The 25,678-nt window shown below is 44.7% G+C and overlaps 2 protein-coding genes and 15 non-coding genes across 17 annotated transcripts; 2 read left to right on the top strand and 15 right to left on the bottom strand.

Moving 5' to 3' along the window:
- Positions 1-11: 11 nt before the first annotated feature.
- On the bottom strand, positions 12-82 carry trnag-gcc. Its single transcript has one exon. It is a non-coding gene; the product is annotated as a tRNA-Gly (tRNA).
- An 848-nt stretch (positions 83-930) lies between these two features.
- On the bottom strand, positions 931-1,001 carry trnag-gcc. The gene has a single exon. It is a non-coding gene; the product is annotated as a tRNA-Gly (tRNA).
- A 1,018-nt stretch (positions 1,002-2,019) lies between these two features.
- trnag-gcc lies at positions 2,020-2,090 on the bottom strand. The gene has a single exon. It is a non-coding gene; the product is annotated as a tRNA-Gly (tRNA).
- A 643-nt stretch (positions 2,091-2,733) lies between these two features.
- Positions 2,734-2,804, bottom strand: trnag-gcc. The gene has a single exon. It is a non-coding gene; the product is annotated as a tRNA-Gly (tRNA).
- An 848-nt stretch (positions 2,805-3,652) lies between these two features.
- On the bottom strand, positions 3,653-3,723 carry trnag-gcc. The gene has a single exon. It is a non-coding gene; the product is annotated as a tRNA-Gly (tRNA).
- Positions 3,724-4,785: 1,062 nt separating this feature from the next.
- Positions 4,786-8,038, top strand: LOC118793931. Its single transcript, XM_036552021.1, has 7 exons — positions 4,786-4,837; positions 6,066-6,765; positions 6,969-7,040; positions 7,145-7,204; positions 7,375-7,423; positions 7,707-7,775; positions 8,002-8,038. Exons 2-5 carry the CDS (start codon positions 6,072-6,074, stop codon positions 7,380-7,382), a joined length of 834 nt encoding a protein of 277 aa, XP_036407914.1. The 5' UTR covers positions 4,786-4,837; positions 6,066-6,071; the 3' UTR covers positions 7,383-7,423; positions 7,707-7,775; positions 8,002-8,038.
- LOC118784800 lies at positions 7,481-24,032 on the top strand. Its single transcript, XM_036539229.1, has 6 exons — positions 7,481-7,484; positions 8,002-8,118; positions 8,225-9,314; positions 9,437-10,617; positions 10,717-11,660; positions 23,412-24,032. The coding sequence occupies exons 1-6, from the start codon at positions 7,481-7,483 to the stop codon at positions 24,030-24,032; spliced, it is 3,957 nt and encodes a 1,318-aa protein (XP_036395122.1).
- trnag-gcc lies at positions 13,175-13,245 on the bottom strand. Its single transcript has one exon. It is a non-coding gene; the product is annotated as a tRNA-Gly (tRNA).
- Positions 14,094-14,164, bottom strand: trnag-gcc. The gene has a single exon. It is a non-coding gene; the product is annotated as a tRNA-Gly (tRNA).
- Positions 15,000-15,070, bottom strand: trnag-gcc. Its single transcript has one exon. It is a non-coding gene; the product is annotated as a tRNA-Gly (tRNA).
- On the bottom strand, positions 15,919-15,989 carry trnag-gcc. The gene has a single exon. It is a non-coding gene; the product is annotated as a tRNA-Gly (tRNA).
- Positions 16,838-16,908, bottom strand: trnag-gcc. Its single transcript has one exon. It is a non-coding gene; the product is annotated as a tRNA-Gly (tRNA).
- On the bottom strand, positions 17,757-17,827 carry trnag-gcc. Its single transcript has one exon. It is a non-coding gene; the product is annotated as a tRNA-Gly (tRNA).
- On the bottom strand, positions 18,255-18,325 carry trnag-gcc. Its single transcript has one exon. It is a non-coding gene; the product is annotated as a tRNA-Gly (tRNA).
- trnag-gcc lies at positions 19,161-19,231 on the bottom strand. The gene has a single exon. It is a non-coding gene; the product is annotated as a tRNA-Gly (tRNA).
- Positions 20,080-20,150, bottom strand: trnag-gcc. Its single transcript has one exon. It is a non-coding gene; the product is annotated as a tRNA-Gly (tRNA).
- On the bottom strand, positions 20,986-21,056 carry trnag-gcc. The gene has a single exon. It is a non-coding gene; the product is annotated as a tRNA-Gly (tRNA).
- Positions 24,033-25,678: the final 1,646 nt, after the last annotated feature.

Here is a 25,678-nt window from a genome sequence, read left to right as displayed (position 1 = left end):
GCACTCACTCATGCATTGGCCAGGAATCGAACCCGGGCCTCCCGCGTGGCAGGCGAGAATTCTACCACTGAACCACCAATGCAAGACATGAAGAAGCTATGCTGTCCAAGGGGAGAATGACCGTGCAAAAGCAGCATTCAAGGGAAATGTTATGCATGATAAGCATCACCTGAGAACACCAGAGAACACCTTTACCACGCCCAACATCACCCTCTGATACTGGACGAGACAGAAGAAGTCTGAAATGTCCCACTTTACACTTCAAGAGGAGCTTTTTGATAGATTCCAATGAAGTCAATGTTTGCTGACCAAGAAGAAAATGACCGTGCAAAAAGAGCCTTTCAGTGAAATCTTGTGCATGATATGCGCCTCTTCAGACACCTTGACAAAGCCCAACATCACCATCTGATACTGGACTAGCCAGAAGAAGTCTGAAATGTCCCACTTTACACTTCAAGATGAGCATTTTGATAGATTCCAATGAAGCCAAGGTTTGCTGACCAAGAAGAGAATGACCGTGCAAAAAGAACCTTTCAGTGAAATCTTGTGCATGATATGCGCCTCTTCAGACACCTTGACAAAGCCCAACATCACCCTCTGATACTGGACTAGACAGAAGACGTCTGAAATGACCCACTTTTGACTTAAGGAAGAGCTTCTTGATAGACTCCAATAAAGCCAAGAATTGCTATCCAATCAGAGATTGACTGTGCACAAAGAAGCTTTAAGTCAAGTCTTCTGCTTCATAAGCTTGACTTAAGAGCGCTTAAAGATGTCCCAGGTCGCAGTCTCCCATTGCATAGTAGAGAGGAAAGTCTCCAATGTTCCATCTTACACTCATAGAAGAGCTTCTTGATAGATCGCAAGAAAGCCAGGATTGGAGTGATTAGGTATTGGAATCACGGTTACGATCAAAAGAGCACTCACTCATGCATTGGCCGGGAATCGAACCCGGGCCTCCCGCGTGGCAGGCGAGAATTCTACCACTGAACCACCAATGCAAGACATGAAGAAGCTATGCTGTCCAAGGGGAGAATGACCGTGCAAAAGCAGCATTCAAGGGAAATGTTATGCATGATAAGCATCACCTGAGAACACCTTTACCACGCCCAACATCACCCTCTGATACTGGACGAGACAGAAGTCTGAAATGTCCCACTTTACACTTCAAGAGGAGCTTTTTGATAGATTCCAATGAAGTCAATGTTTGCTGACCAAGAAGAAAATGACCGTGCAAAAAGAGCCTTTCAGTGAAATCTTGTGCATGATATGCGCCTCTTCAGACACCTTGACAAAGCCCAACATCACCATCTGATACTGGACTAGCCAGAAGAAGTCTGAAATGTCCCACTTTACACTTCAAGATGAGCATTTTGATAGATTCCAATGAAGCCAAGGTTTGCTGACCAAGAAGAGAATGACCGTGCAAAAAGAGCCTTTCAGTGAAATCTTGTGCATGATATGCGCCTCTTCAGACCCCTTGACAAAACCCAACATCACCCTCTGATACTGGACTAGACAGAAGACGTCTGAAATGTCCCACTTTACACTTCAAGAGGAGCATTTTGATAGATTTCAATAAAGCCAAAGTTTGCTGACCAAGAAGTGAATGACCGTGCAAAAAGAGCCTTTCTGTGAAATCTTGTGCATGATATGCGCCTCTTCAGACCCCTTGACAAAGCCCAACATCACCCTCTGATACTGGACTAGACAGAAGACGTATGAAAGGACCAACTTTTGACTTAAGGAAGAGCTTCTTGATAGACTCCAATAAAGCCAAGAATTGCTATCCAATCAGAGATTGACTGTGCACAAAGAAGCTTTAAGTCAAGTCTTCTGCTTCATAAGCTTGACTTAAGAGCGCTTAAAGATCGCAGTCTCCCATTGCATAGTAGAGAAGAAAGTCTCCAATGTTCCATCTTACACTCATAGAAGAGCTTCTTGATAGATCGCAAGAAAGCCAGGATTGGAGTGATTAGGTATTGGAATCACGGTTACGATCAAAAGAGCACTCACTCATGCATTGGCCGGGAATCGAACCCGGGCCTCCCGCGTGGCAGGCGAGAATTCTACCACTGAACCACCAATGCAAGACATGAAGAAGCTATGCTGTCCAAGGGGAGAATGACCGTGCAAAAGCAGCATTCAAGGGAAATGTTATGCATGATAAGCATCACCTGAGAACACCTTTACCACGCCCAACATCACCCTCTGATACTGGACGAGACAGAAGTCTGAAATGTCCCACTTTACACTTCAAGAGGAGCTTTTTGATAGATTCCAATGAAGCCAAGGTTTGCTGACCAAGAAGAGAATGACCGTGCAAAAAGAGCCTTTCAGTGAAATCTTGTGCATGATATGCGCCTCTTCAGACCCCTTGACAAAGCCTAACATCACCCTCTGATACTGGACTAGTCAGAAGACGTCTGAAATGACCCACTTTTGACTTAAGGAATGGCTTCTTGATAGACTCCAATAAAGCCAAGAATTACTATCCAATTAGAGATTGACTGTGCACAAAGAAGCTTTAAGTCAAGTCTTCTGCTTCATAAGCTTGACTTAAGAGCGCTTAAAGATGTCCCAGGTCGCAGTCTCCCATTGCATAGTAGAGAGGAAAGTCTCCAATGTTCCATCTTACACTCATAGAAGAGCTTCTTGATAGATCACAAGAAAGCCAGGATTGGAGTGATTAGGTATTGGAATCACGGTTACGATCAAAAGAGCACTCACTCATGCATTGGCCGGGAATCGAACCCGGGCCTCCCGCGTGGCAGGCGAGAATTCTACCACTGAACCACCAATGCAAGACATGAAGAAGCTATGCTGTCCAAGGGGAGAATGACCGTGCAAAAGCAGCATTCAAGGGAAATGTTATGCATGATAAGCATCACCTGAGAACACCAGAGAACACCTTTACCACGCCCAACATCACCCTCTGATACTGGACGAGACAGAAGAAGTCTGAAATGTCCCACTTTACACTTCAAGAGGAGCTTTTTGATAGATTCCAATGAAGTCAATGTTTGCTGACCAAGAAGAAAATGACCGTGCAAAAAGAGCCTTTCAGTGAAATCTTGTGCATGATATGCGCCTCTTCAGACACCTTGACAAAGCCCAACATCACCATCTGATACTGGACTAGCCAGAAGAAGTCTGAAATGTCCCACTTTACACTTCAAGATGAGCATTTTGATAGATTCCAATGAAGCCAAGGTTTGCTGACCAAGAAGAGAATGACCGTGCAAAAAGAACCTTTCAGTGAAATCTTGTGCATGATATGCGCCTCTTCAGACACCTTGACAAAGCCCAACATCACCCTCTGATACTGGACTAGACAGAAGACGTCTGAAATGACCCACTTTTGACTTAAGGAAGAGCTTCTTGATAGACTCCAATAAAGCCAAGAATTGCTATCCAATCAGAGATTGACTGTGCACAAAGAAGCTTTAAGTCAAGTCTTCTGCTTCATAAGCTTGACTTAAGAGCGCTTAAAGATGTCCCAGGTCGCAGTCTCCCATTGCATAGTAGAGAGGAAAGTCTCCAATGTTCCATCTTACACTCATAGAAGAGCTTCTTGATAGATCGCAAGAAAGCCAGGATTGGAGTGATTAGGTATTGGAATCACGGTTACGATCAAAAGAGCACTCACTCATGCATTGGCCGGGAATCGAACCCGGGCCTCCCGCGTGGCAGGCGAGAATTCTACCACTGAACCACCAATGCAAGACATGAAGAAGCTATGCTGTCCAAGGGGAGAATGACCGTGCAAAAGCAGCATTCAAGGGAAATGTTATGCATGATAAGCATCACCTGAGAACACCAGAGAACACCTTTACCACGCCCAACATCACCCTCTGATACTGGACGAGACAGAAGAAGTCTGAAATGTCCCACTTTACACTTCAAGAGGAGCTTTTTGATAGATTCCAATGAAGTCAATGTTTGCTGACCAAGAAGAAAATGACCGTGCAAAAAGAGCCTTTCAGTGAAATCTTGTGCATGATATGCGCCTCTTCAGACACCTTGACAAAGCCCAACATCACCATCTGATACTGGACTAGCCAGAAGAAGTCTGAAATGTCCCACTTTACACTTCAAGATGAGCATTTTGATAGATTCCAATGAAGCCAAGGTTTGCTGACCAAGAAGAGAATGACCGTGCAAAAAGAACCTTTCAGTGAAATCTTGTGCATGATATGCGCCTCTTCAGACACCTTGACAAAGCCCAACATCACCCTCTGATACTGGACTAGACAGAAGACGTCTGAAATGACCCACTTTTGACTTAAGGAAGAGCTTCTTGATAGACTCCAATAAAGCCAAGAATTGCTATCCAATCAGAGATTGACTGTGCACAAAGAAGCTTTAAGTCAAGTCTTCTGCTTCATAAGCTTGACTTAAGAGCGCTTAAAGATGTCCCAGGTCGCAGTCTCCCATTGCATAGTAGAGAGGAAAGTCTCCAATGTTCCATCTTACACTCATAGAAGAGCTTCTTGATAGATCGCAAGAAAGCCAGGATTGGAGTGATTAGGTATTGGAATCATGGTTACGATCAAAAGAGCACTCACTCATGCATTGGCCGGGAATCGAACCCGGGCCTCCCGCGCGGGGACCGAGGATAGTTTAGCTAAACGGCCCTAAACCGTTTCCCATTCATTTTCAATGGTAGTCCTAAACCACTACGGATGTAATATATTTTTGGCCGCTGTCGCTTCCTGGCGCTGTTCCGACTTTTTAACGACGCGCGCTCTTTCAAAACTTCTTCTTCTAAAGCGAACTTCTGCTGAGACTAGACAGTCACCGGCGACTCTTCACACGTATTGCTCGTCGATCCAAGGTAAGATATGTTGTTTGGGATGAATGTACAACCACAGGATAAATTTATACTCATATCGCCAGATGTTTTCTTAACAGTTAGCTCGCTTACAGTGACGTTAACGTTACTGTTCGCTGCAACTTGGGTGTAATTACGTGCTAAATAATGAATGAACCTAATCCTTTTTTCGATAATGTGTTTGTTTTTCGTGTAGTTACACGATAATAGCTTGTCAGCGCCTTACTGACGCTAATTGTGTGTCTCCGGTTGGCTAGCATCGCTCGCTTGCTAAGAGATAACTAAAGCGGCTTGTGTTGAAATGACATGACAAATAATGAATGAATATGACCGTTTTTAACATTCATGTGTATTGTTTTATTGTCGTGACGTTAAATAATGTTGTCAGTCCGTTTCTGACGATGTTGTGTTTATGTCTCACAAACGTTAGCATCGCTCGGGTGAGACCGTTGTATAGCCTATAACTTATACGGTCCGTTTATGACAATGTTACGTTGATAAAGTTACAGCATCGCTCACTTGGCAAATGACTGTTGCTACTCGGCCTGTGCCATAATAATAGCCTCTGTGGCTTGTGGTGAACTTGCTCGCTAAATAATGAATGGACACGATCGTTTTGTATATTCATTTTGTATAGCTTTTATGTCGTGACGTTGAATCATCTTGTCAGTCCGTCTCCGACAATGTCCTGTACTGTAGAAAAGGGCCACGTGTTTCTGTTTCTGTCTTTGTTAGCGCAAAGCCTGTATGTCCCATACAATGTTATCAAGGTGCAATGTACTTTCCAACTGACAGACACAGTACTTTTCCACTTCTCAGGCCCCTGTCACCTTTCTCCCCCCTGCTGGCTCTCTCTCTCACTCTCTCACACACACACACACACACACAGTGCTTTCCCGCCCCTGTTACCCCCACCCTCCTTCCCCCTTGTTCTCACACACACATGCCTGCGCATGGACGCGCTCACACAGACACAGGGACTAAGGATCAAAGAGGTGTGAAAAAGTATTGTCTTCTTGACCTTTTGAACTATTTGACTGAAGTACAAAGATCAGATAAGATGCACAGCAGCAAGATTTTTAATAGACCCAAGCTTTTTTGAGGTTTACAAAGGTGATCAAATCAAAGGAGAATCATATATCAGACAACAAATATCAGTATTTGTTTCATAAATGTCTTAAAAGATCTTCTGAAAATAAATCTAAAATTTTATTTTTTTCTTTTGTGGTAGATCAAGATGCACAAGAAGGTTGTGTTCTTCCCGGGGAAAATCTGTGTTGTGTTCCGCAAGGGACCACTCGGATTTCTCCTCCAGGATCCGTCTGAAGAAGCCAGACGGATCAAGGACAACCCCAGTATGCAGGACAAATCTGCACCGCTGAGAGAGGATCTCGTGCGGAAGAATGCCCTGGCTGCGGTCCGTCAGAGAGGAGGGGATGCCTCAGACAGCGTGGAGGTGCTGGCAGAATACATCCTCCAGTTTGGGAAGTACAAAGGCAAGTCTTTCAGGTGGCTTTTGGAAAATGATGTAGGGTACACTATGTATCTTATCAAGAGCCTCCAGAAGGAGGAGGCCTCAGGTATTTGTATGGGTGAAGGGAATAGCAAGGACAGCCTACTGTCTTTTGTGAATTATGCTCTGAGTTTTGCAGAGATCCAGTCTCTTCTCAACTATGAGGCCAGTGGAGTGGGTGTTGCGGCATCCTCATCAGACGACGACCAGCTCGTTGGCTTCGGCTCCCGGGCCAAGAGCACCTGGAAGGAGATATGGGATAGCAGAGCTGATGGCTACGCAAACTTCGTCTTGGGGAAGACCTGCGTCCCAGGGACACGCATGTTCAAGCTGCAGCAGTACCTGAGGAAGAGGCAGCAAGCTGCCTCTGCTGCCACGACTGCTGAGCATGCCTCAAAGGCAGCAGCTATACCCCTGGGTATGTTAACGTAGTCATAAGTTTTATTCATATTTTTAAATTTGAAATATAAGTTTAGTATTTACTCATGACCAGAAATAATGTTTTAAAATTTCTTTGCATGCATCTATGTTGAAACACACGATGTGACAAATGCATGTTAAATTGGGCAAACTTTCTTTTCTTCTTTTTTTTGTACTCACTTATTCATGTCTCCACCACAGTGATGGAAGAGGATGAAGACCTGGAGACGGCGATGTTGAGCATCTCACCCTCCAAGCTAGAAGCGCATAGCTGTAAGTACACTGTTATTACACTGACTGAATGTCACACTTGATGATGGCTAAGCCTATTGTGTATCTGATGTCTTTCCTATTTATTTCTCTGTGTCCGTGTGTAGTTGCTGTGCCAGCAGTAGAAGCACCTGCCATACCAGAAGTGTCGCCAGGAGCAAAGACAGGTTTTTCAATAATAAAAGGTTTCAGGAGGACTGGAGTGCAATTCTTTTACATGACGAATTGCTCTCCAAAACTGAACCTTGACTTAAACTGTTATATTGCCTGTGTTCTGGCCATGTTCCGGCCACGTTCCTTTAACACTATGTTTGTATGTTATACTAACTGTCCTAAGGACTATGAATTGATCCCGCCATGATGAACTGATTCCGACCACAGTGATGGTAAGTATGCAGTTTTTTTTCTCCATACATGTTTTATTGAAAACAAATTAAGAAGTGATGGGTACTAACACTTGAAAGCATGCTTGTTCATTGAGTCATGTTGCTCCTCCTGCTTGCTTAGATGAGTGTGTAGTGATTACCACAATAAGTTTGTTAGACATTTTAAACTTGTGAAGCTGTGAGAAGTGGGAGAAGTAACAATATGGCTGGTTGAGTTCATACTAACACCAACACATGCATACATTTAGAATTCTGAAATGACTGATCACTCTTTCTGTTGTAGTTCCAACTGCGGCGCTGTCCAAACCCTGTCCCGATACAACCGCTGAACTGCAGGCATCACCAGTTGATGGTAAAAACACTGTAATTCTGTTCATATATATATATATATATATATATATATATATATATATATATATATATATATATATATACACACATATATATATATATATATATATATATATATATATATATATATATATATATATATATATATATATATATATATATATATTCAGTATTGTGTTAATTTCAGTAACATAAAGATAATGATTGGTTCATTTACTTTCCTGTAGCTCCAGCCTCACCAGGTGTGAAGAGCAAGACACCTGTGGCCCTTCCACCAGAGTTGGCATTCCTGGTGAAGGAGACAGCAGGCCCGACAAGCACAGAGAGGCCTGAGTCAACTCCAGGTATGTTTCCATTTTAGTGTAGAGCTGATGTTCAGCTAAACCTCCGCTTAATACAGACATCATTTAACTCAGTGTGATTCTATCCATCTTCCTTTTTAAATTCTAGCACCCTCAGCTAAGCCACCTGTTCCAGTTGTCCTGCCTGCATATGACCACGACGTGAGCAGCTGGAACTGTTCTCAACACCAGAAGCTGTGGATGAGGACTGAGCTTCAGGATCTCGGTTTGTGGCCTGGGTCTCGCCCAGTGCGGAACCCTGGGAACACAGTTTCCCTGTGGCGTCTTCCTCCACAGCCGGAGCTCATCGATAGGGCGGCTGAGCTCCCATCCCCCAACTTCTTTCAGCTCCACCCATTTTTCATATGGAAACCCGAGAGTGACATCATGGTCAGGCTGAGGAACACCTACATCCTGCCGTGTCTCCATGGCTGTCCTCATCCGCAGGTGGTCTCTGCTGGTGTGGGCAGGCCTCGGGTGATTGTTGGCACCAGTGGGCAGTATTACATCTTGTCCTCTCGACTCTGCTGCAAAGCCTGTCGGAGGAACTGGTTTGCTGACAGTCCACGGTGGCTGGAGAAGCTGCCCAAGAGGTTTACCAACCTTCTGCCCGCGTTCATCACCTACAAGAAAGCCATCTGCAAGTCTGTGATGGATGAGCTGAGGCGCACCGGCAAGTCACCAACAGACATGGCAAACCAGGTAAATGAGCTCATGCACCTCAAGTATGAACGAGCTCACCTGGCTTACCTGCATGCCATAGAAAGCGTCAGGGATGCTGAGGCCGGCGTGTATGGGCAGAGGACCATTGGGCAGTTCCTTCGGAAGGAAGACACGCCACGTGCCTTTGGGCCATATGATGATGCAGATGGCTGGTGCGGAGTCTCCGTGTCCGCTTACTACCTGACTGACTGCCTACTAGATGAGTTCAGGCGTCAAGAGCCAGCCATGTCCAAAATCCTCCAGGGCACTTTTGGGCAGATCTTCAGGTCTGACCACACCAGGAAGGTGGCACAGAAAGTGACACTGGCATCTGGAGTCATGTCCAGTTACGCCGTCATGAACGAGAACTGGTTGATTGTTTCCTGGGTGATGGTTCAGTCTGAGACTGAGAGGTCCTTACAACCCATGTACCAGGGAATGGCCAAGAGGTACAGCGATGCTGGAGTGGAAAAGGCAGGCTACCACTGGATGGACAGGTGAGAACAGCCATCCTCTCTTTTCGCTGTCATTCAGACTGTCAATGTTATGTGTCATTAACAATGTGTCTTTTAAAAAAATATAGATGTATATATATATTTCCTTGTGCCTTGCATTTTAGGGATTGCTGTGCTCCATTTAAGATCGCGGACTGCACACCTGGTGAACATCTGCACTGGGATGCCTGGAAGACCACCCCTTCCATTGTTGCTGATGCCACCTCTGGACCACTGCTTAACAATTGTGCCTCACGGTCACATTACAACACCAACATCGTTGTGAAGCTGGACTTGTTTCACTGCCTGAGGCGTTTTACCCGGGAGTGCACCTCTGAGCATCACCCTCTGTACAGCACTTTCTGCCAGCTCCTCTCTGCTGCCTTTACTGTGGTGGATCAGGAGGACCTGAAGAAGCTGCAAGACGCCTACGTATTCTGTGGTATCCATCCACCCAATCCCACCAAACAGCATATACGGGAACACTGCAGAACAAAAATACCACAACCTGCTGAGCTGCTAAACAGAGTGGAGAAAGTGCTGAAGCATTTTCACCAGGCCACGGACCCCAACAATGTCCCACTCTTCAAGCCATCCATGCTGAAGACGTGGCGCATACAGAGAGTGCACATTCTCCGTGGTTGCCTCAGTGACCCTGAACTCTCAGAGGGCACAATGTATAGGTATGGTGGAACTCTTCAGCTGAATCACGTACCTGGTGAAGGCGCCAAAGTCCCCGTCTGGATCCCTGTCAGAGGTACATCTCAGCAGGAGGGGTACCATTTCCACCAGGCTCAGTGGGTCACCGGGACTCATGTCTCCCCTGAGTTGTTCCAGGCCCAGGGCATGACAGGGGTGGCACGGTGGAACTACCAGCGGCTGGTGGACCTTAAGCAGCCAGGCGTCATCCTCCCTGCTGTGTTTGATCCAACTTTAATGGTCGAGTTAAACTGTGCTTCCGGAAGAGTGACTGGACAGGAGAAGTACCCTGCGCTTCACCTCTCTGACAGAGACACCGGAGAGAAGTTTGGCCTAGAGTACAGAGAGCCAGGCTGCCGTCCAGTCCCTTTGGATTGGGACAAGCACAGAACGCAAAAGCGAGATCAACCAGCTGCTCTTGTGCCTCCGTCCCCTGTGCAGACACCTGCTCCTGCCCAAGTCCTAGCTCCAGATGAGCCACCCTTCTCCAGCTCTGCCATGACATCCCCTGGACCAGCACCATTCGTTGGCCGTCTGCTCTCTCCTGGTGCCCTGCTAAAGCTGGAGATGCCGCCAGATGATGGCCAGGAGCCTGCAGCAGCAGTGGGTAAGTTAACATACTATTTTAGGCATACACTTTTGCATTATATTGTAATTAGTTGAAATGATTAACTGAGGAACTATTATGCGCTTTACTGTGTTTCAGAAGTCTCACATGCCCTGCCCCTGCCGCTGAGGTCCTCACCAAGGAGCGCCCGCACTGGACCTGTAAAGACGGGTGGACGGGTTTTTGTGTTGGACCACACACGCTGGACACCACCCATGAAAGAGGCGATTGACAGCTTGCTCCAGAAGTACCACGGGGAGAAGGACATTCTGAAGCTTGTGGATCAGGAATATGCAGACAGGGTCTATCGGTCGGCCACAGATCCCAACAGCCTGTTGCACCCCACAACCAAGCTACACATATCCCGCTATGTGAAGCACCGGGCTAAACTTCTTAACACCAGTTCCTCTTTGAACACAAGCCAGGAAAAACTTCTGGAGACTCAGCAGCTGTGGCACTCTTTAACAGAGGGGAGTGAGACAGCCACTGTTCCTGTGGTCACCATGGAGCCGGCCATTGTGAACCCTCCTACACCTGCCCTGACCACATCTCTGACACCAGACGCTATTGAGAAAATTGTGGAGGGCATCTTGGAGAAGCAGCAGCAGCAGCAGCAGCAGCAGCACCAGCCAGAGCAGAAGAAAAGACATACAAAGACCTGTCTTGCCTGCGGACAGCCTAAGTCTCGCTATGAAAATGATGGATCCTCCATCCACTTTTTCTATCAGCAAGGGCCTGTACGCTATTTCTACTGCTCAAAGAAGGTGCATCAAAGTTATGCTGCTGAGGGACTCTCTGACCCCAGAATGCCCTTTGTAGATTTTGCAGAGACAGAATTCTTCCAGAGGGAGCTGGAGGCCACCAAGAGACGAGTGGAGGAGAAGATGGAGAAGAAGAGGCTCCAGAGGAAAAGGCCAGAATCCCAGCAAGCAGGCCGCCTCTGCAGATTCTGCCGCATGGAGCTGAAACAGGGACCAAACAGCCCACACATCCATACGGGCTTCCCTGGCGTGGCAGGGAAATACATTTACTGCCCATCCAAGGTATACTCTCTGTACCGTGATAAGGGCATGGCCAAGGAGATGGACTGGAAGGAGTTTCAGGAGTCTCCTTTTTACGAATTAGAGAGACAAAGATGGATTTCAGAAAAGTAAAAATAATTTATGTGTATAGAAGGGTCAATTGAATGATGGTTCTGGGTGTTTATATGTTTATATGTTCTCTAATCTTAATTTATATGTATAGAAGGTCGATTGAATGATGGTTCTGGGTGTTTATATGTTTATATGTTCTCTAATCTTAATTTATATGTATAGAAGGTCGATTGAATGATGGTTCTGGGTGTTTATATGTTCTCTGATCTTCTGTATAGATAAAACTAGATGTTATATAGCTGTAAATATGTAAATATGACAAAGTACATGTGCAAATATGTATAAATTTAATTGTATGTACATAGTTTTGATTATTTTTGTTTATTGTTATTATTGTTATTATCAGTATTAGTATTATTAGTATTAATAATGTTAGTAGTAGCAGTAGTATTTTATAATACACATATAGTTTTGTTTTGTTCACAGTCATTTGCAGCATAGGGATATATGTATGTCTATAATTGTCATTTGACTATTTATTTGTTAGTGAAACTCTGTTCATAAATAAAATTGAAGTGTAATTAAAATATTACATTGAGTCCTTATTGTGCTTGAATAAAAATGATATAGCATATACTATTCTACACAATTCCTTTTTCTCAATTTAACCATGCTATCTAACCATAAATGATGTTTACATTGGATAAACCTGAGTAGTACATCGACTATTTACATTACTGATTAATCAAATAAATTTGATATAAACTACAGAAACTAAGTATTGGTTAAATAATTTTCAAAATCCAAGCATTTTCAATGCTTTTTACTCATATTTCAAAAACTTGGTATCACCTCAATCGGGATTTGAACCCCGTCTTATGGGGAATTTAAAATAAAAATTCATTAAAACGCTTGGCATTTTCAGCACCATGGACAAGAAAAAAATCTGCATTCTCATTGGCTGTTTGTCTGTTACAACTATCCGCGACTGGCCCCCGCGTGGCAGGCGAGAATTCTACCACTGAACCACCAATGCAAGACATGAAGAAGCTATGCTGTCCAAGGGGAGAATGACTGTGTAAAAGCAGCATTCAAGGGAAATGTTATGCATGATAAGCATCACCTGAGAACACCTGAGAACACCTTTACCACGCCCAACATCACCCTCTGATACTGGACGAGACAGAAGAAGTCTGAAATGTCCCACTTTACACTTCAAGAGGAGCTTTTTGATAGATTCCAATGAAGTCAATGTTTGCTGACCAAGAAGAAAATGACCGTGCAAAAAGAGCCTTTCACTGAAATCTTGTGCATGATATGCGCCTCTTCAGACACCTTGACAAAGCCCAACATCACCATCTGATACTGGACTAGCCAGAAGAAGTCTGAAATGTCGCAAGAAAGCCAGGATTGGAGTGATTAGGTATTGGAATCACGGTTACGATCAAAAGAGCACTCACTCATGCATTGGCCGGGAATCGAACCCGGGCCTCCCGCGTGGCAGGCGAGAATTCTACCACTGAACCACCAATGCAAGACATGAAGAAGCTATGCTGTCCAAGGGGAGAATGACCGTGCAAAAGCAGCATTCAAGGGAAATGTTATGCATGATAAGCATCACCTGAGAACACCAGAGAACACCTTTACCACGCCCAACATCACCCTCTGATACTGGACGAGACAGAAGAAGTCTGAAATGTCCCACTTTACACTTCAAGAGGAGCTTTTTGATAGATTCCAATGAAGTCAATGTTTGCTGACCAAGAAGAAAATGACCGTGCAAAAAGAGCCTTTCACTGAAATCTTGTGCATGATATGCGCCTCTTCAGACACCTTGACAAAGCCCAACATCACCATCTGATACTGGACTAGCCAGAAGAAGTCTGAAATGTCCCACTTTACACTTCAAGATGAGCATTTTGATAGATTCCAATGAAGCCAAGGTTTGCTGACCAAGAAGAGAATGACCGTGCAAAAAGAACCTTTCAGTGAAATCTTGTGCATGATATGCGCCTCTTCAGACACCTTGACAAAGCCCAACATCACCCTCTGATACTGGACTAGACAGAAGACGTCTGAAATGACCCACTTTTGACTTAAGGAAGAGCTTCTTGATAGACTCCAATAAAGCCAAGAATTGCTATCCAATCAGAGATTGACTGTGCACAAAGAAGCTTTAAGTCAAGTCTTCTGCTTCATAAGCTTGACTTAAGAGCGCTTAAAGATGTCCCAGGTCGCAGTCTCCCATTGCATAGTAGAGAGGAAAGTCTCCAATGTTCCATCTTACACTCATAGAAGAGCTTCTTGATAGATCGCAAGAAAGCCAGGATTGGAGTGATTAGGTATTGGAATCACGGTTACGATCAAAAGAGCACTCACTCATGCATTGGCCGGGAATCGAACCCGGGCCTCCCGCGTGGCAGGCGAGAATGCTACCACTGAACCACCAATGCAAGACATGAAGAAGCTATGCTGTCCAAGGGGAGAATGACCGTGCAAAAGCAGCATTCAAGGGAAATGTTATGCATGATAAGCATCACCTGAGAACACCTTTACCACGCCCAACATCACCCTCTGATACTGGACGAGACAGAAGTCTGAAATGTCCCACTTTACACTTCAAGAGGAGCTTTTTGATAGATTCCAATGAAGTCAATGTTTGCTGACCAAGAAGAAAATGACCGTGCAAAAAGAGCCTTTCAGTGAAATCTTGTGCATGATATGCGCCTCTTCAGACACCTTGACAAAGCCCAACATCACCATCTGATACTGGACTAGCCAGAAGAAGTCTGAAATGTCCCACTTTACACTTCAAGATGAGCATTTTGATAGATTCCAATGAAGCCAAGGTTTGCTGACCAAGAAGAGAATGACCGTGCAAAAAGAACCTTTCAGTGAAATCTTGTGCATGATATGCGCCTCTTCAGACACCTTGACAAAGCCCAACATCACCCTCTGATACTGGACTAGACAGAAGACGTCTGAAATGACCCACTTTTGACTTAAGGAAGAGCTTCTTGATAGACTCCAATAAAGCCAAGAATTGCTATCCAATCAGAGATTGACTGTGCACAAAGAAGCTTTAAGTCAAGTCTTCTGCTTCATAAGCTTGACTTAAGAGCGCTTAAAGATGTCCCAGGTCGCAGTCTCCCATTGCATAGTAGAGAGGAAAGTCTCCAATGTTCCATCTTACACTCATAGAAGAGCTTCTTGATAGATCGCAAGAAAGCCAGGATTGGAGTGATTAGGTATTGGAATCACGGTTACGATCAAAAGAGCACTCACTCATGCATTGGCCGGGAATCGAACCCGGGCCTCCCGCGTGGCAGGCGAGAATTCTACCACTGAACCACCAATGCAAGACATGAAGAAGCTATGCTGTCCAAGGGGAGAATGACTGTGTAAAAGCAGCATTCAAGGGAAATGTTATGCATGATAAGCATCACCTGAGAACACCTGAGAACACCTTTACCACGCCCAACATCACCCTCTGATACTGGACGAGACAGAAGAAGTCTGAAATGTCCCACTTTACACTTCAAGAGGAGCTTTTTGATAGATTCCAATGAAGTCAATGTTTGCTGACCAAGAAGAAAATGACCGTGCAAAAAGAGCCTTTCAGTGAAATCTTGTGCATGATATGCGCCTCTTCAGACACCTTGACAAAGCCCAACATCACCCTCTGATACTGGACTAGACAGAAGACGTCTGAAATGTCCCACTTTACACTTCAAGAGGAGCATTTTGATAGATTCCAATGAAGCCAAAGTTTGCTGACCAAGAAATGAATGACCGTGCAAAAAGAGCCTTTCAGTAAAATCTTGTGCATGATATGCGCCTCTTCAGACACCTTGACAAAGCCCAACATCACCCTCTGATACTGGACTAGACAGAAGACGTCTGAAATGACCCACTTTTGACTTAAGGAAGAGCTTCTTGATAGACTCCAATAAAGCCAAGAATTGCTATCCAATTAGAGATTGACTGTGCACAAAGAAGCTTTAAGTCAAGTCTTCTGCTTCATAAGCTTGACTTAAGAGCGCTTAAAGATGTCCCAGGTCGCAGTCTCCCATTGCATAGTAGAGAGGAAAGTCTCCAATGTTCCATCTTACACTCATAGAAGAGCTTCTTGATAGATCACAAGAAAGCCAGGATTGGAGTGATTAGGTATTGGAATCACGGTTACGATCAAAAGAGCACTCACTCATGCATTGGCCGGGAATCGAACCCGGGCCTCCCGCGTGGCAGGCGAGAATTCTACCACTGAACCACCAATGCAAGACATGAAGAAGCTATGCTGTCCAAGGGGAGAATGACCGTGCAAAAGCAGCATTCAAGGGAAATGTTATGCATGATAAGCATCACCTGAGAACACCAGAGAACACCTTTACCACGCCCAACATCACCCTCTGATACTGGACGAGACAGAAGAAGTCTGAAATGTCCCACTTTACACTTCAAGAGGAGCTTTTTGATAGATTCCAATGAAGTCAATGTTTGCTGACCAAGAAGAAAATGACCGTGCAAAAAGAGCCTTTCAGTGAAATCTTGTGCATGATATGCGCCTCTTCAGACACCTTGACAAAGCCCAACATCACCATCTGATACTGGACTAGCCAGAAGAAGTCTGAAATGTCCCACTTTACACTTCAAGATGAGCATTTTGATAGATTCCAATGAAGCCAAGGTTTGCTGACCAAGAAGAGAATGACCGTGCAAAAAGAACCTTTCAGTGAAATCTTGTGCATGATATGCGCCTCTTCAGACACCTTGACAAAGCCCAACATCACCCTCTGATACTGGACTAGACAGAAGACGTCTGAAATGACCCACTTTTGACTTAAGGAAGAGCTTCTTGATAGACTCCAATAAAGCCAAGAATTGCTATCCAATCAGAGATTGACTGTGCACAAAGAAGCTTTAAGTCAAGTCTTCTGCTTCATAAGCTTGACTTAAGAGCGCTTAAAGATGTCCCAGGTCGCAGTCTCCCATTGCATAGTAGAGAGGAAAGTCTCCAATGTTCCATCTTACACTCATAGAAGAGCTTCTTGATAGATCGCAAGAAAGCCAGGATTGGAGTGATTAGGTATTGGAATCATGGTTACGATCAAAAGAGCACTCACTCATGCATTGGCCGGGAATCGAACCCGGGCCTCCCGCGTGGCAGGCGAGAATTCTACCACTGAACCACCAATGCAAGACATGAAGAAGCTATGCTGTCCAAGGGGAGAATGACTGTGTAAAAGCAGCATTCAAGGGAAATGTTATGCATGATAAGCATCACCTGAGAACACCTGAGAACACCTTTACCACGCCCAACATCACCCTCTGATACTGGACGAGACAGAAGAAGTCTGAAATGTCCCACTTTACACTTCAAGAGGAGCTTTTTGATAGATTCCAATGAAGTCAATGTTTGCTGACCAAGAAGAAAATGACCGTGCAAAAAGAGCCTTTCAGTGAAATCTTGTGCATGATATGCGCCTCTTCAGACACCTTGACAAAGCCCAACATCACCATCTGATACTGGACTAGCCAGAAGAAGTCTGAAATGTCCCACTTTACACTTCAAGATGAGCATTTTGATAGATTCCAATGAAGCCAAGGTTTGCTGACCAAGAAGAGAATGACCGTGCAAAAAGAACCTTTCAGTGAAATCTTGTGCATGATATGCGCCTCTTCAGACACCTTGACAAAGCCCAACATCACCCTCTGATACTGGACTAGACAGAAGACGTCTGAAATGACCCACTTTTGACTTAAGGAAGAGCTTCTTGATAGACTCCAATAAAGCCAAGAATTGCTATCCAATCAGAGATTGACTGTGCACAAAGAAGCTTTAAGTCAAGTCTTCTGCTTCATAAGCTTGACTTAAGAGCGCTTAAAGATGTCCCAGGTCGCAGTCTCCCATTGCATAGTAGAGAGGAAAGTCTCCAATGTTCCATCTTACACTCATAGAAGAGCTTCTTGATAGATCGCAAGAAAGCCAGGATTGGAGTGATTAGGTATTGGAATCATGGTTACGATCAAAAGAGCACTCACTCATGCATTGGCCGGGAATCGAACCCGGGCCTCCCGCGTGGCAGGCGAGAATTCTACCACTGAACCACCAATGCAAGACATGAAGACGCTATGCTGTCCAAGGGGAGAATGACTGTGTAAAAGCAGCATTCAAGGGAAATGTTATGCATGATAAGCATCACCTGAGAACACCTGAGAACACCTTTACCACGCCCAACATCACCCTCTGATACTGGACGAGACAGAAGAAGTCTGAAATGTCCCACTTTACACTTCAAGAGGAGCTTTTTGATAGATTCCAATGAAGTCAATGTTTGCTGACCAAGAAGAAAATGACCGTGCAAAAAGAGCCTTTCACTGAAATCTTGTGCATGATATGCGCCTCTTCAGACACCTTGACAAAGCCCAACATCACCATCTGATACTGGACTAGCCAGAAGAAGTCTGAAATGTCGCAAGAAAGCCAGGATTGGAGTGATTAGGTATTGGAATCACGGTTACGATCAAAAGAGCACTCACTCATGCATTGGCCGGGAATCGAACCCGGGCCTCCCGCGTGGCAGGCGAGAATTCTACCACTGAACCACCAATGCAAGACATGAAGAAGCTATGCTGTCCAAGGGGAGAATGACCGTGCAAAAGCAGCATTCAAGGGAAATGTTATGCATGATAAGCATCACCTGAGAACACCTTTACCACGCCCAACATCACCCTCTGATACTGGACGAGACAGAAGTCTGAAATGTCCCACTTTACACTTCAAGAGGAGCTTTTTGATAGATTCCAATGAAGTCAATGTTTGCTGACCAAGAAGAAAATGACCGTGCAAAAAGAGCCTTTCAGTGAAATCTTGTGCATGATATGCGCCTCTTCAGACACCTTGACAAAGCCCAACATCACCATCTGATACTGGACTAGCCAGAAGAAGTCTGAAATGTCCCACTTTACACTTCAAGATGAGCATTTTGATAGATTCCAATGAAGCCAAGGTTTGCTGACCAAGAAGAGAATGACCGTGCAAAAAGAACCTTTCAGTGAAATCTTGTGCATGATATGCGCCTCTTCAGACACCTTGACAAAGCCCAACATCACCCTCTGATACTGGACTAGACAGAAGACGTCTGAAATGACCCACTTTTGACTTAAGGAAGAGCTTCTTGATAGACTCCAATAAAGCCAAGAATTGCTATCCAATCAGAGATTGACTGTGCACAAAGAAGCTTTAAGTCAAGTCTTCTGCTTCATAAGCTTGACTTAAGAGCGCTTAAAGATGTCCCAGGTCGCAGTCTCCCATTGCATAGTAGAGAGGAAAGTCTCCAATGTTCCATCTTACACTCATAGAAGAGCTTCTTGATAGATCGCAAGAAAGCCAGGATTGGAGTGATTAGGTATTGGAATCACGGTTACGATCAAAAGAGCACTCACTCATGCATTGGCCGGGAATCGAACCCGGGCCTCCCGCGTGGCAGGCGAGAATTCTACCACTGAACCACCAATGCAAGACATGAAGAAGCTATGCTGTCCAAGGGGAGAATGACTGTGTAAAAGCAGCATTCAAGGGAAATGTTATGCATGATAAGCATCACCTGAGAACACCTGAGAACACCTTTACCACGCCCAACATCACCCTCTGATACTGGACGAGACAGAAGAAGTCTGAAATGTCCCACTTTACACTTCAAGAGGAGCTTTTTGATAGATTCCAATGAAGTCAATGTTTGCTGACCAAGAAGAAAATGACCGTGCAAAAAGAGCCTTTCACTGAAATCTTGTGCATGATATGCGCCTCTTCAGACACCTTGACAAAGCCCAACATCACCCTCTGATACTGGACTAGACAGAAGACGTCTGAAATGTCCCACTTTACACTTCAAGAGGAGCATTTTGATAGATTCCAATGAAGCCAAAGTTTGCTGACCAAGAAATGAATGACCGTGCAAAAAGAGCCTTTCAGTAAAATCTTGTGCATGATATGCGCCTCTTCAGACACCTTGACAAAGCCCAACATCACCCTCTGATACTGGACTAGACAGAAGACGTCTGAAATGACCCACTTTTGACTTAAGGAAGAGCTTCTTGATAGACTCCAATAAAGCCAAGAATTGCTATCCAATTAGAGATTGACTGTGCACAAAGAAGCTTTAAGTCAAGTCTTCTGCTTCATAAGCTTGACTTAAGAGCGCTTAAAGATGTCCCAGGTCGCAGTCTCCCATTGCATAGTAGAGAGGAAAGTCTCCAATGTTCCATCTTACACTCATAGAAGAGCTTCTTGATAGATCACAAGAAAGCCAGGATTGGAGTGATTAGGTATTGGAATCACGGTTACGATCAAAAGAGCACTCACTCATGCATTGGCCGGGAATCGAACCCGGGCCTCCCGCGTGGCAGGCGAGAATTCTACCACTGAACCACCAATGCAAGACATGAAGAAGCTATGCTGTCCAAGGGGAGAATGACCGTGCAAAAGCAGCATTCAAGGGAAATGTTATGCATGATAAGCATCACCTGAGAACACCTTTACCACGCCCAACATCACCCTCTGATACTGGACGAGACAGAAGTCTGAAATGTCCCACTTTACACTTCAAGAGGAGCTTTTTGATAGATTCCAATGAAGTCAATGTTTGCTGACCAAGAAGAAAATGACCGTGCAAAAAGAGCCTTTCAGTGAAATCTTGTGCATGATATGCGCCTCTTCAGACACCTTGACAAAGCCCAACATCACCATCTGATACTGGACTAGCCAGAAGAAGTCTGAAATGTCCCACTTTACACTTCAAGATGAGCATTTTGATAGATTCCAATGAAGCCAAGGTTTGCTGACCAAGAAGAGAATGACCGTGCAAAAAGAACCTTTCAGTGAAATCTTGTGCATGATATGCGCCTCTTCAGACACCTTGACAAAGCCCAACATCACCCTCTGATACTGGACTAGACAGAAGACGTCTGAAATGACCCACTTTTGACTTAAGGAAGAGCTTCTTGATAGACTCCAATAAAGCCAAGAATTGCTATCCAATCAGAGATTGACTGTGCACAAAGAAGCTTTAAGTCAAGTCTTCTGCTTCATAAGCTTGACTTAAGAGCGCTTAAAGATGTCCCAGGTCGCAGTCTCCCATTGCATAGTAGAGAGGAAAGTCTCCAATGTTCCATCTTACACTCATAGAAGAGCTTCTTGATAGATCGCAAGAAAGCCAGGATTGGAGTGATTAGGTATTGGAATCACGGTTACGATCAAAAGAGCACTCACTCATGCATTGGCCGGGAATCGAACCCGGGCCTCCCGCGTGGCAGGCGAGAATTCTACCACTGAACCACCAATGCAAGACATGAAGAAGCTATGCTGTCCAAGGGGAGAATGACTGTGTAAAAGCAGCATTCAAGGGAAATGTTATGCATGATAAGCATCACCTGAGAACACCTGAGAACACCTTTACCACGCCCAACATCACCCTCTGATACTGGACGAGACAGAAGAAGTCTGAAATGTCCCACTTTACACTTCAAGAGGAGCTTTTTGATAGATTCCAATGAAGTCAATGTTTGCTGACCAAGAAGAAAATGACCGTGCAAAAAGAGCCTTTCACTGAAATCTTGTGCATGATATGCGCCTCTTCAGACACCTTGACAAAGCCCAACATCACCCTCTGATACTGGACTAGACAGAAGACGTCTGAAATGTCCCACTTTACACTTCAAGAGGAGCATTTTGATAGATTCCAATGAAGCCAAAGTTTGCTGACCAAGAAATGAATGACCGTGCAAAAAGAGCCTTTCAGTAAAATCTTGTGCATGATATGCGCCTCTTCAGACACCTTGACAAAGCCCAACATCACCCTCTGATACTGGACTAGACAGAAGACGTCTGAAATGACCCACTTTTGACTTAAGGAAGAGCTTCTTGATAGACTCCAATAAAGCCAAGAATTGCTATCCAATTAGAGATTGACTGTGCACAAAGAAGCTTTAAGTCAAGTCTTCTGCTTCATAAGCTTGACTTAAGAGCGCTTAAAGATGTCCCAGGTCGCAGTCTCCCATTGCATAGTAGAGAGGAAAGTCTCCAATGTTCCATCTTACACTCATAGAAGAGCTTCTTGATAGATCACAAGAAAGCCAGGATTGGAGTGATTAGGTATTGGAATCACGGTTACGATCAAAAGAGCACTCACTCATGCATTGGCCGGGAATCGAACCCGGGCCTCCCGCGCGGGGACCGAGGATAGTTTAGCTAAACGGCCCTAAACCGTTTCCCATTCATTCTCAATGGTAGTCCTAAACCACTACGGATGTAATATATTTTTGACCGCTGTCGCTTTCCGGCGCTGTTCCGACTTTTTAACGACGCGCGCTCTTTCAAAACTTCTTCTAAAGCGAACTTCTGCTGAGACTAGACAGTCACCGGCGACTCTTCACACGCATTGTTCGTCGATCCAAGGTAAGATATGTTGTTTGGGATGAATGTACAAACATAGGATAAATTTATACTCATATCGCCAGATGTTTTCTTAACAGTTAGCTCGCTTACAGTGACGTTAACGTTACTGTTCGCTGCAACTTGGGTGTAATTACGTGCTAAATAATGAATGAACCTAATCCTTTTTTCGATAATGTGTTCGTTTTTCGTGTAGTTATACGATAATAGCTTGTCAGCGCCTTACTGACGCTAATTGTGTGTCTCCGGTTGGCTAGCATCGCTTGCTTGCTAAGAGATAACTATAGCGGCTTGTGGTGAAATGACATGACAAATAATGAATGAATATGATCGTTTTTAACATTCGTGTGTATTGTTTTATTTTCGTGACGTTAAATAATGTTGTCAGTCCGTTTCTGACGATGTTGTGTTTATGTCTCACAAACGTTAGCTAATGACTATTGCTACTCGACCTGTGCCATAATAATAGCATCTGTGGCTTGTGGTGAACTTGCTCGCTAAATAATGAATGGACACGATCGTTTTATATATTCATTTGTATAGCTTTTATGTCGTGACGTTGAATCATCTTGTCAGTCCGTCTCCGACAATGTCCTGTACTGTAGAAAAGGGCCATGTGTTTCTGTTACAGTACTTTTCCACTTCTCAGGCCCCTCTCACCTTTCTCCCCCCTGCTGGCTCTCTCACTCACTCACTCACTCACTCACTCACTCACTCACACACACACACACACACACACACACACACACACACACACACACACACACACACACACACACGCACACACACACACACACACACACACACACACACACACACACACACACACACACAGACAGTGCTTTTCCACTGCTGTTACCCCCACCCTCCTTCCCCCTTGTTCTCACACACACAGTGCTTTCCCGCCCCTGTTACCCCCACCCTCCTTCCCCCTTGTTCTCACACACATGCCTGCGCATGGACGCGCACACACAGACACGGGGACTAAGGGTCAAAGAGGTGTGAAAAAGTATTGTTTTCTTGACCTTTTGAACTATTTGATTGAAGTACAAAAGTCAGAGAAGATGCACAGCAGCAAGATTTTTAATAGACCTTTAAAATCTGTAAACCTTTTTTGAGGTTTACAAAGGTGATCAAATCAAAGGAGAATCAAATATCAGATAACAAATATCAGTATTTGTTTCATAAATGTCTTAAAAGATCTTCTGAAAATAAATCTAAAATTCTGTTTTTTTCTTTTGTGGTAGATCAAGATGCACAAGAAGGTTGTGTTCTTCCTGGGGAAAATCTGTGTTGTGTTCCGCAAGGGACCACTCGGATTTCTCCTCCAGGACCCGTGTGAAGAAGCCAGACGGATCAAGGACAACCCCAGTATGCAGGACAAATCTGCACCCCTGAAAGAGGATCTTGTGCAGAAGAATGCCCTGGCTGCGGTCCGTCAGAGAGGAGGGGATGCCTCAGACAGCGTGGAGGTGCTGGCAGAATACATCCTCCAGTTTGGGAAGTACAAAGGCAAGTCTTTCAGGTGGCTTTTGGAAAATGATGTAGGGTACACTATGTATCTTATCAAGAGCCTCCAGAAGGAGGAGGCCTCAGGTATTTGTATGGGTGAAGGGAATAGCAAGGACAGCCTACTGTCTTTTGTGAATTATGCTCTGAGTTTTGCAGAGATCCAGTCTCTTCTCAACTATGAGGCCAGTGGAGTGGGTGTTGCGGCATCCTCATCAGACGACGACCAGCTCGTTGGCTTCGGCTCCCGGGCCAAGAGCACCTGGAAGGAGATATGGGATAGCAGAGCTGATGGCTACGCAAACTTCATCTTAGGGAAGAGCTGCATCCCAGCGCACGCATGTTCAAGCAGTACCTGAGGAAGAGGCAGCAAGCTGCCTCTGCTGCCACGACTGCTGAGCATGTGTAACGGGTGGTATCTTGCGTTGTGTTTTTTTTTTTTTTTTTTTTTTCAATATGATGTTACGTGGGTCGGCGAGCGAGCGAGTTTCGAACTGAGGTTCTTACTGCTCGCTGCCAACCCCTTAAAGCCAGCGTCGTTGCCAGTTGAGCTAAAGGCAAATTGCCGTTAGCCTGTCGGCAACAACGCTACTTAACCAGGTCTCAGGGGGAGTGACGTAGCCGCTGCAACCACTCGGCTACCTGCTACCCGCTACCTAAGGCTTTACGCAGGACTCACACGAGCTAATCACTTCAGCTCCGCTACACTTGCCTCAAAGGCAGCAGCTAAACCCCTGGGTACGTTAACGTAGTCATAAGTTTTATTCATATTTTTAAATTTGAAATATAAGCTTAGTATTTACTTATTTTTATCTTTTAAATTTTCTTTGCATGTATTTATGTTGAAACACACATGATGTGACATATGCATGTTAAATTGGGCAAACTTTCTTTTCTTCTTTTTTTTTGTACGCACTTATTCATGTCTCCACCACAGTGATAGAAGAGGATGAAGAGCTGGAGACGTAGATGTTGAGCATCTCACCCTCCAAGCTGGAAGCGCATATCTGTAAGTACACTGTTATTACACTGACTGAATGTCACACTTGATGATGGCTAAGCCTATTGTGTATCTGATGTCTTTCTTATTTATTTCTCTGTGTCATTGTGTAACCAGTTGCTGTGCCAGCAGTAGAAGCACCTGCCATACCAGAAGTGTCGCCAGGAGCAAAGGCAGGTTTTTCAATAATAAAAGGTTTCAGGAGGACTGGAGTGCAATTCTTTTACATGACGAATTGCTGTCCAAAACTGAACCTTGACTTAAACTGTTATATTGCCTGTGTTCTGGCCATGTTCCAGCCACATTCCTCTAATACTATGTTTGTATGTTATACTAACCGTCCTAAGGACTATGAATTGATTCCGCCATGATCAACTGATTTCGACCACAGTGATGGTAAGTATGCAGTTTTTCTCTTCATACATGTTTTATTGAAAACAAATTAAGAAGTGATGGGTACTAACACTTGAAAGCATGCTTGTTCATTGAGTCATGTTGCTCCTCCTGCTTGCTTAGATGAGTGTGTAGTGATTACCACAATAAGTTTGTTAGACATTTTAAACTTGTGAAGCTGTGAGAAGTGGGAGAAGTAAGAATATGGCTGGTTGAGTTCCTACTAACACCAACACATGCATACATTTTCATCACCATTCTCTTTTTCTATCAGCAAGGGCCTGTATGCTATTTCTACTACTCAAAAAAGGTGCATCAAAGTTATGCTGCTGAGGGACTCTCTGACTCCAGAATGCCCTTTGTAGATTTTGCAGAGACAGAATTCTTCCAGAGGGAGCTGGAGGCCACCAAGAGACGAGTGGAGGAGAAGATGGAGAAGAAGAGGAAAAGGCCAGAATCCCAGCAAGCAGGCCGCCTCTGCAGATTCTGCCGCATGGACCTGAAACAGGGACCAAACAGCCCACACATCCATACGGGCTTCCCTGGCGTGGCAGGGAAATACATTTACTGGCCATCCAAAGTATACTCTCTGTACCGTGATAAGGGCATGGC

The sequence above is a fragment of the Megalops cyprinoides genome, chromosome 1, assembly GCF_013368585.1.
Source record: "Megalops cyprinoides isolate fMegCyp1 chromosome 1, fMegCyp1.pri, whole genome shotgun sequence".
NCBI lineage: Eukaryota > Metazoa > Chordata > Actinopteri > Elopiformes > Megalopidae > Megalops > Megalops cyprinoides.
This window is presented reverse-complemented; position numbering and strand designations above follow the sequence as displayed.